Below are 10678 nucleotides of genomic sequence, written 5' to 3'. Positions count from 1 at the left end.
AAAAAGAATAAACAAACCTCTCTTGAAGAAATGAACCTTAGCTGCTTCTTTGCCTCACATTCTCCGTGCATGTGATTAGAAGTAGGGCGGGGGGGGCACGGGGGACACAATGCTGGGAAGATAGGGAGTCAGTAAAGGAGAAGACCCTCAGTAAGGTGGTTTGATATAATGACTATACAATGAGCTTGAGCACGTTGGAGATTGTGAGCCTGGCACAGAAGAGGGGAAGGTTCAGATCCGTTGGTTCATAGGGTCGCTATGGCTGGCAGTCAACTTGAAAGTACATACTGATCACGGTTTAACACCGATTCAAACACACCACTGCTCCAAACTGTAGCTTTTCTTGTTTGGTTACTGAATCTACAGTTACTTAGGAAAAGGTGGAGCCCTGGTGGTATCGTTAGTAGCTCAAACCAAACAGTCTAGTGCCAATGCCAAGTTCTTGTTTCTAACATTGGTTTATGACATAATTATAAGGTAGAAAGATGTAGCTGTCTTTCCAAGAAGATGTATAATCTTGTAAATCCCAAGGGGCAGTTCTACTCTGTTCTAAAGAGATACTGGGAATTAGAATTTATAAAACAGCAATGGGTTTTTTGTTTATCTGCTTGTTTTGTTTTTTTTAGAGTTAACACTTGTTTTTTAAAAGTTAACACTTTTAAAAAGTTGTTTTTTAAAAGTTAACACTTCTAGCATCCATTTGAGGTAGCAATGGCTAAGGTAGAAGACATTTTGGAAAGAATTATCAGGCAAAAGAACAGTCTTTAAACTCAGGTTTCCAATAGCTTTCTCTGTGCCTTTAATAGAGAAAGTAAAATTGACATTATTTTGCACTATTGTCTGAAAAAAACAACAATAATAATGCTACTTTTAATTAGTATACTTTTAAATCTTTAAATAAAGAGTTTTAAGAAGTCTCAGTTCAGAGCATGAATTATTAAACTCTCTTGCCCAGATACTGATTACCTATAGCACCTTTATCTACAAAGAGAGTATTGTAATGAAGCATGGGGGGGAAAGCAATATTATTACTGTACACTTTAAATTCTCAATTTAAAAACGAGCAGAAATGTAACATCTTCCAACATGACCATTTCCGGTCAAACTAAACCAAATTTAGCTTTAAAGAATGTGTATAAACAGATGTTTATAACAATCCCCTATTAAACTAACATGGAACAAATTTGACTTAATTGTGCACTTCATTAAGAAACAAAAATAAACATCTGCATTATTCACAGTCTTTCTCTGTGTACAGTACAAAGCAAGGTTTGAAAATATCCTTCAGAGAAAAGACATTAAAGTCTATGAGGGAAAATATTCCCGTACATGAAAACAAGACGGTGACGTGGACTGTACACCTTGCATTCTCAGTTTTCAATTTAAAAATGAAATCTTAAAAAAATGGAGGAATAAATTTTAAACGATTTTAAGACAGCACCTGCACTCACTCCTGCTAAATTTTAAACAATTTTTAAGACAGCACCTGCACTCACTCCTGCGCAGCTACCAGTGGTTCACACTTTCAAGACTGCTTAATTACAATATGCCTTATAATTGTAAAAACAGATTCACTGTCATGACCTACATATTATGAGCAAAAGACAGCAGAAGAAAACTTTAAACAAAAAATAGAGGCTTATGAAGTATTGCTGACCTCAGCTCACCGGTCTCTGTTTCCTCTCCTCTTGCTGGAGAAACTGTTTATACCAGTATCTGTAGTTCTCACAATGTTTTCCCTGCCTAGATCCAAATACCCACAGCAACATATTTTCTGAATTTTACCCAAATTTTAAATTTTTACAGCAATTTAAAAGTATTTTAAATGTTTCCCTGTTCAAGTGACAGGAATTATGAACATTTTTCAGAATATGTTAGTTAAAACAGCCTACCTTTCCCAGTCGTCATTTTGTTGGTGATCTTGGTATCAAATAAAAACACTGCTCTGAAAGCTATACTTACAGCAACTTAAGCATCAGCAAACTCTCCACCCACACAACTTCTTCACATGATCCACCACCCCTGAGAACTGCCATCCTACTCCAAAATAAAAGCCAGGCGATACAGAACACTAATCTTTATGAAGAAGAGAGAGTGAACCTTCTCTACTGAACTTTCTTTTTAAACCTGGTAGTTTTTAAGAACATTTAACCCAATACTTTATCAAAAAACTGATATGAAAGTTAACTCTAAAACTGACATTTAAGAAAACTTAACCCAACCGAATGCTTTCTAAAAAAAGACTCGACATAACTTTTATAATCAAAAAGCAATCCTCTTTCTAACAAGAAGATAAAGCAAGCTGAAGTCTGGAGCATAAGCAATTTAAGCTTCATCAAAAACAACCTCTTCCAGGGTATTTTACATCTCACTGGCAAAGCACAACATACCACAGCACAGCTCCAAGTCTTGTTGCACAGAACCTCTAACTATGCTGTTCTTATGTGCTATTAAGTCTCTTGTGACTTATAGTGACCCTACATACAATAGCTCTGAACCCTGCTCTGTCTCGACCCAATCTCATTGTCTCTAACACATCTACACCCATAACCCCAGCCACTAAGTCAACCCATCTCATCCAGGGTCATCACCTCTTGTGCTGTCCCTCCACCCTTCCAAGCATGATGTTCTTCATCCTTGCAACAAGCCCAAAGTATGTCAAACAAAGCTTCAGAATCCTTGCCTCTAAGGAGCCACCTGGTTAACCCTCTTCAGTATGAACCTGTTTGTTCTCCTAGCAGTCCATGGTATTCAATACTCTTCTCCAGCACCACAGCTCAAAGGCATTAATTCTCTTTCTATTATCCCTAGTCATTTTCCAGCTTTCTGATGTATAGCAAGTAACTGCAAAAGACTATAGCCTGGATCAGGCACACCTTCATCTCTAGGCTAATATAGTCTTTTCCCAATGCAATTCTTCTTTTGATTTCCTCACTGCTGGTACCAAGAGTGTTTATGGTGAAGCCAAGCAAGCTGAAGCTGCTAACAATCTCAAAATCTTCACTATCTATCATGATGCTATCAATTACCCCAGAAGTGAGAATCTTCGTTCTCTTGCTTGAACTTCCATCCATAGTGAAGACCACAGTCCTTGACCTTCTGGAGCAAATGCCTTAGGTCCTACTCAGTTTTGGAAAACAAGGTTGTGTTATCTGTATAATGCAGGCTGTTGATGAATCTTTGTCATTCTTTAGTCTACACTGTTCCTCATAAAGTCTAGGCTCCCAGATAATCTGTTTCACATATAGACTGAAGGGTTATGTAGATAGGATGCATTCCTGGCATACACCTTTGCTGATTCTGAATCATACAGCGTTTCCTTACTCTGGTCCAACAACTGCCGCCTAATCCAAGTATAGATTTCACATAAGTGAGATCAAATGTTCTGGGATTACCATTCTTCTCATAGTCAGCCAGTCTGTTGTAATCCGCACAGTCAAATGCCTTTGCACAGTCATTGAAACAAAGATAGACATTTCTCTGGTACTTTCTGCTTCCAGCTAAGTTTCATCTAACATTGGCTATAATATCCCTAGTGCCATGGCCTCTTCTAAACCCAGCCTACACAACTGACAGTTTTCTGTTGACGTGCTGTTCCATATATGTTTTTGGATATCAAGAATTTCACCCATGAATATTGTACTCCTATTAAATCATCTATATGAGACTAAATGGAGCTCTGGTAGCCTAGTGGAAAGAAGCTGTGATGCAATCCTGAAGGCACATAGAATACACCAGCTGCTCTGTGGGAGAAAGATGGGCAATCTCTTCCCACGTGAATAATTGAATCTAAAAACTCACTGGAGGGTCAGCTATGAGACAATTCCAACTCAATGGCACACAACAACATATGAGACTAAAGAGTCAATAGACAGAGGGGCAAAGGAATAGGAAAGATCCAACGGGAACCTAAAAAGATAGGGTAACAGCAGGCATAGATCAACGGCGATTAAGCTTATAATATATATAGATATAGAGGTAGAGATAGAGATATATAGATATAGATAGATGACATAAAATGTGAAGGATTTTGTGAAACACAATGTACATGCATGAAACAAAATGCATGATAATTTCATATGCAAATTAGTACTTTTCTTAAAACCCCAAACCAAACCAAAGCTAAGAAGGCAGGCTGCCCTCAAGGGTAACAGAAACAAAGATTGTTTCTCATTGTGAAGAATATAGACAGTGTCACTAAACCACTGGAGAGTCGTAACTGGCCCACAGCTGACCCTACAGCAGGTTTTCAGAGGCAGTAAATTTCACGGGGGGTTGACTGCCCATCTCTTCCCCAAGGAGCGGGTGGTGGATTCGAGCCAGCAGCATGTCAGAGACTGTGATATGATAGGAAAAGGGCAGGGTTCAGGTCTGCTATTCATTGAGTCACTTGGAGTTATACTCAACTCAGTGCCACCCAATAACAACGCAACAGTGACATGAAAGCAGAGCCCAACTGCTCAGGCCTCTGAGGGAATAAAAAACCACCCAAAAACAAAACCCTCAAAGACGAAAGTTAAATGACCTAAATGACCACGCAAGTGAAAATGGAGCCCTGCCTAATACTGTTCGCTGTAAAGCAAACAACAGGACAGCAGCAAACTTTTTACCTTCTAGAAGTTTTCCTTTACAGAAAGTCAGTTCTCATTCTGTAAAATCTCTCAAACAGAAAAACAGACTTGAGGGGCAAGAGGAGACACAGAGAGTAAACTCAGTCACTTAAACAGCGGAGGTAAAGATGATTTTAGGCTGGATCAAGAATGCTGGAGATGGCTCTTTCCTTCCGTGCTTTCTACGGAGGTGGTTGTCAGCTGCCACTGGTAAGTCTCAATCTATCGTCATCCGCGGTTTCCATCAGGTCCCACCGTCCCCTGATGAGGCATAATGGCTGCCCTCAGACCCCTGGTGAAGCCAAAGATCGTCAAAAAGAGGACCAAGAAATTCATCCGCCACCAGTCAGACCGTTATGTCAAAATTAAGCGTAATTGGTGCAAGCCCAGAGGCATCGACAACAGGGTTCGGAGAAGATTTAAGGGCCAGATCTTAATACCCAGTATTGGTTACGGGAGCACCAAGAGGACAAAGCACATGTTGCCCAGTGGCTTCCGCAAATTCCTAGTCCACAATGTCAAGGAGCTGGAGGTGCTGCTGATGTGCAACAAATCTCACTGTGCTGAGATTGTGCACAATGTTTCCTCCAAGAACCGCAAAGCCATTGTGGAAAGAGCAGCCCGGCTGGCCATTAGAGTCACCAATCCCAATGCCAGACTGCGCAGTGAAGAAAATGAATAGAAAGCTTGTTTGCACATTTTATTTGTGCTAAATAAACCATAAAAACTGCAAAAAAAAAAGAATGCTGGAGATGAGGAGAAGTGGCAGCTGACTCAGGAAGAAGAGCACAGCTCTAGGATGAGTTATATCTTATGATTTCTCAGCAAGAGAGAGAATTCTGTCTGGTTTGATGGTATGTTGCAAATATTAAGAGGACATGTCAACTAGGCATTGCTACAACCAACTCCAAGGCAAAATCTGGGCCAGAGACAAAGATCTATGAAAACAGTTTATTACAGCAAGTAATAAATGCTAGAGATGATGTGTCAAAAAAGGAACTCTTATGCATTGTTGGTGGGATTATAAAATGGTAAAACCACTCCAGAAGGCTGTACGGCGTTTCCTAAGAAAGCTAACGTGGAAATTGCTTATGACCCAGGTATTCCACCGCTTGCAATATACCCCAAGAGAATGAGAACTGAGGCAAAAACGTGGACTTGCACACCAATGTTCATAGCAGCCTTATTCACCATTGCAAGAATGTGGAAACAGCCCAAATGTCCAACCACAATCAAACAGATTGAGAAATTATGATAAATTCACACAATGGAATACTATGTATGCAGCACACTGGAGAAATATTTTGTAAATCATTACCTAACTTATGAGGGACTAGAGTTCACTATGTTAAGTTAACCCACACAATCCTGTAAGAATACTGTTTAAGATCATTACTGTAGAACGTGAATGAGGATTGAAGGGGTGGGGGGATGGGGGGTGAGGATGGGTGGTGGTGGGGTTAATCATAGAGTCACACAATTTAATGGGTAGACAGAGGGGTGGGTAAAGGAAATGGGAAAGATTGGGGTTAAAAATAATGTATCCAAACTTTGTAAGTCAGTATAAAATTAAAAAGGAAAAGTTTATGCGATGTTTACTTTTCATGTGTCAACTTGTCCACTCTATAGTGTGCAAGTAAGTGTTTGTGGTCAAATATTAGTCAAATTGTTATCAAAAAGTAGTTACCTATGAATAAATCAGTTGGTCTGATTAATGACCTTTCTTAATGTGGGTGGGGCTCAGCCAACTTGTTAAAGGTGACAAAAGCAACAAGGGAGCTTCTGAAACCTCTGAAGGAGCATGCTTGGAGCAGAATGATGCAAGATGACATCAGAATGGAGGCAGGGTCGGTCTTGGTGAGCCCCTGAATTGTCATCGACGTCCAATGAGAATGCTTCAGAGGATTCGGAATAGGATGTTGATATGAAACCTCATTTATATCCTAAAACAAGTACTTTTATTGCTATATGAAAACATACTTAAGGTGTAGGGAGAGAGCAGACAAAAGATAACACACAAAAAAGACAAAGACATGCCATAATAACTTGTATTATGAAGATGGTGACAAGTCTGGACTCAAGATGTATTTTTTAAAGCCAACAAAAGATTCAGTACTGGTAATGACAAAGTCAGGGATACTGCTGTAGTTTCAGACATCGAAGAGGAGGTGAGCAGTGGTTAAGGTTTTAACAGCATAACTGCTTTTCCTACTCACCATTTGCAGATTGTATCATGTTTCCAGATTTTTGGACTTCATCAAATTTTGTAAAAATTACATTCAACCTATATGAAAAGAAAACATAAAAACTATTAACCATTATTATTTACATTTACATTAAAACTCTGGTGTGAAGTTTAGCCATTTTATCTAAAAAGAAATAGTAAGTGATACAAGCATAATTAGTAACAGCAGTATTAGTACTTGTTGTATACTGTTGAGCTGACCCTCGGGGCAGGTTTTCAGAGGCAGTAAATAGCATGGAAAGAGATGGTCCGTATTTCTCCCACAGAGCAACTAGTGGATCCAAACTGCGTACCTTTGAGTTGACACCGTAATTCCTGACCACTAAGTTAGCAGAGCTCTTCCTAAGTTAGCAGAGGGCTTTTATATTTTGTGATGGTGGGTCATCACCTTCAAAAGTAAATACATAATAACTGATACAAGCACAATGAGTCCATAGCAGTGGTGGTGGTGGTGGTGTGCTCTATCAAGCTGACTATGACTCACAGGGACCCTGTGAACAATGGCTCTGCACCCTGTCCTATGCTGAGCCTGCCTCATCATCTCTGACACACCTGACTCCATTGCCACTGTGTCACCCCATCTCAGCCATGGTCCTCCTCTTCTTTACTGACAGTAATAGTAGTTGTTGTTGTTGTTGTTGTTATGTACCACAAAGTCGGAACTGACCCAGAGCTAACTCCCCAGCGGGTTTTCAGAGTCAATAATCACACAGGAAGAGATGCTTCTCCCATGGAGCAGCTGGTGGATTCAAAGCGCATGCCTCTGGGATTGTAGCACAGCTTCTTACCACTGGACTATCAGAGCTCTATCAATAATATTCACAACGGTCACCAAACTGAACCCTTACTAGTCTTTGGACTTTATCTCAAAGATCTCATATAATCCTTACAAAAGTGTCTGGACGGATTATAATTGCTATCCTTTCTCCAGATTAAAAAAAAATTAAAACTCAGTAACTGAAGCAAGAACCAACTGTGGGGAGGAGATGCCAACCTTAAAGAGGTGGAATACAGAGTACATGCTCATAGAGTGACCAGTGTGAAAAATTATGCTTCATGGAAAGTACTTATTTCCCCCTTTCTTTCTAAGCACAAACAGGTAATTATTAACCATAAAGCTTTCTAAAATATACTATGAAACGAAGAGTTTTCTGCAACTCACATTAACCTGGAAATACTATAAACCATTTCCACAAAAACAGATATTATAACTGTGTCAACTCGACGGCACATAACAACAATAATAATCTTTAGCTGGAAAAGATTTCTACTTTTTAAAATAAGGGCTAATTTTCATCTTGGCATATAAACTGAAGCAAAACTTTCTAATCAGTCAAAATATTCCATTCCAACGATAACAAGAGAAAAAGGTGGGAAGCATGACTGTCATCTTACCAAGGCAAAAACTCAAGAAAAAAGAATCACATTAGAGTAAGAAAAAAGGTTTAAGATCCTAAAGCAGTGCACCTTTGCATTCACTTCTATGCCTCCCATTTCAGGAACAAAACTAGTTGTTCAAGTACTTTCTTCCAAACCTTCATTGAACACAATCCCTAATCATTTCAAACATTAGGAGCTTTTGGAAGCTAAGTATATGAACCACACTCTCTTGAAATTCTATATACACCAAGCACTATACCTTGCTTATCCAGTAATAGCAGCACTGTGTGTCAGAGCAGTGGTACCTAATCACATCCTACTGTCCATTCTTAACCTCTTTATAGAGTTTTCACACTTCCTGGTCTTAATTTACTTATTCATTCATTCATTCATCCATCTATCCATTAACTCAGCAAATTCCTGAGTGCCCATGATGAGTCCAGCACAGTGCTAGTTAGATGCTAAATAATTGAAGTTCTTCATCTCCCGGAGCCTGTTTTCTCATAGAGATGCTAAAAACAATGAGAAGTAAAATCAAAGGGCACTGTGCATCTGTGACAGTGATACTCTTTATAAGTCTTCTTCCCAACTAAGCAAGATCTTAAATAGTTCAGAATAATTCTTAAAAATGCTCAAAACGATACTATCAACGAATTAAAGCTGATACAGCAGCAAAATTTTATGTCATCTCAGAACCAGATATGAGCAAAACTAATCACTTACTTGTAATTCCAATTGCTACTAAAGACCAGAGAAGATACCTTGGAATCATTATTTTAAGATGTTTCGTTACTTTCCCTTTTATAATTCATCAAGATCTCCAGTAGCTTGACAAGCCCATAAATAATACCACAGTAAACAGGTTGTTGCCAGGGCATGCTGTGACTAAAGCATCACTTTATTGTGTCACAACCACATCTCTCACTTGATCAGAACTGCAAGCTTTCAAGTTAGAATCAAAGTATATTTCTCATCAAGTTGTTTGAGGGATCCTATATTCCCTCCATTCCTGTGACAAAATTCACCAATGTCGAAGAGAATGTTAGACGAATTTAAAGATATTCCGTCTAGGTAAAAATGACATTTACCCATTTATCACATAACTCACACCTCACAGGTCCATGTAACTAGGCACCAGATCCTAAAAAGATTATTGTAGAATTGTGATTAAAATGTATAAGATACAAAACTGAATTTTTAAAATTTCATGAAATTCAACTTCCTGAAAATATTGGAACAGCCATGAAGCAATTTCCTTGACATAACATTTGAACTTTAACAAAGAATATTTTTCAAGTTCATCTTTAAACTAAATAACAGTATTATTTAGTTAAAAAGGTTGTCCTTGAGCAATGTGCTCTTAAGAATGACCTATAATATAAAATTGCCAAAAGCCACTCAAAAAATGAGATAGAAATCATAAGGAACAATGAATTTATGCTAATAAGGAAGGAACAATTCATAAAAGGCAGGTGAAAATGGTTACACAACTCACATATAAGTAAGGTCACTAAACTGTACATGTAGAAATTGCTAGATTTCGATTTTATGATTTACAGTGCATATTCTCAATAACAAAATAAAGTAAAAAGCCTATAAAATGGCTCCCATATCCTTAAGAGATTAGTAATGTACCTTTACAACAATCTAACACCACTGGACCAATTGGAAGCATCATGACAGATGGTGAAGAGACTGAGACTACTGACAGCTTCAGTTTGCTTAGCTCCACAATTAACACTCTTTGTGCCAGCAGCCAGGAAATCAAATCACAAATTGCACTGGGAAAATCTGCTGTCAGGGACCTCGCCAGAGTACTGGAGAGCAATGATGTTAGTCTAGAGACTAAAGTGTGCCTAATTCAGACCATGGTCTTCACAATTACTATGTATGCATTAGAGAGCTGGACAATGACTAAGGATGACAGAAGAAGAATTGATGCCTATGAGTTATGGTGCTGGAAGAGTACTGAAGACACCATGGACTGCTAAGAGAACAAACAGGTCCGACCTGGAGAGGGTAAAGCCAGGCTGCTCCTTAGAAGCAAGAATTCGAAAGCTCCTTCTGACATACTCTGGGCATGTTGCAAAGAGAGACCAGTCCTTGGAGAGGGACATCATGCTTGGAAGGGGGAGAGATAGCACTAAGAGAGGAAGACCCTCAATGAAGTTAATTGATTCAGTGAATGAGCTAATGTGTCAGAGACGAAGAAATTGGCTTAGGATTGAGCTACTGTAAATAAGGTACACAAATCGGACTTGACAGCACTTAACAACTATTGTTGTTGTTGTTGTTATGTGCCGTCGAGTCGTTTCCGCCTCCTAGCGACCCTATGCACAACAGCCCTAAACCCTGCTCTATCCTGCGCCAACCACACTGCTTCTGACACACCCATCCCGATTACCCCAGTCACCGAATCAATCCATCTCATAGAGGGTCTTCC

General features: G+C 39.1%; 1 protein-coding gene across 2 annotated transcripts in view; it reads right to left on the bottom strand.

Moving 5' to 3' along the window:
- Positions 1-10678, bottom strand: part of CLASP1 (cytoplasmic linker associated protein 1) — a 346681-nt gene that overhangs the window by 188597 nt on the left and 147406 nt on the right. For both annotated transcript variants that reach the window (XM_006895129.1, XM_006895130.1), the window contains one exon: positions 6827-6894. In XM_006895129.1, the coding sequence (XP_006895191.1) occupies positions 6827-6894 (68 nt within the window). The remainder of the gene's footprint in view (positions 1-6826; positions 6895-10678) is intronic.

Source organism: Elephantulus edwardii, unplaced genomic scaffold (genome assembly GCF_000299155.1).
Source record: "Elephantulus edwardii isolate Elephantulus edwardi_28Jun2011 unplaced genomic scaffold, EleEdw1.0 scaffold00160, whole genome shotgun sequence".
Classification (NCBI taxonomy): domain Eukaryota; kingdom Metazoa; phylum Chordata; class Mammalia; order Macroscelidea; family Macroscelididae; genus Elephantulus; species Elephantulus edwardii.
Note: the sequence above shows the minus strand (reverse complement) of the source record. Positions and strands in the feature narration are given on the sequence as shown.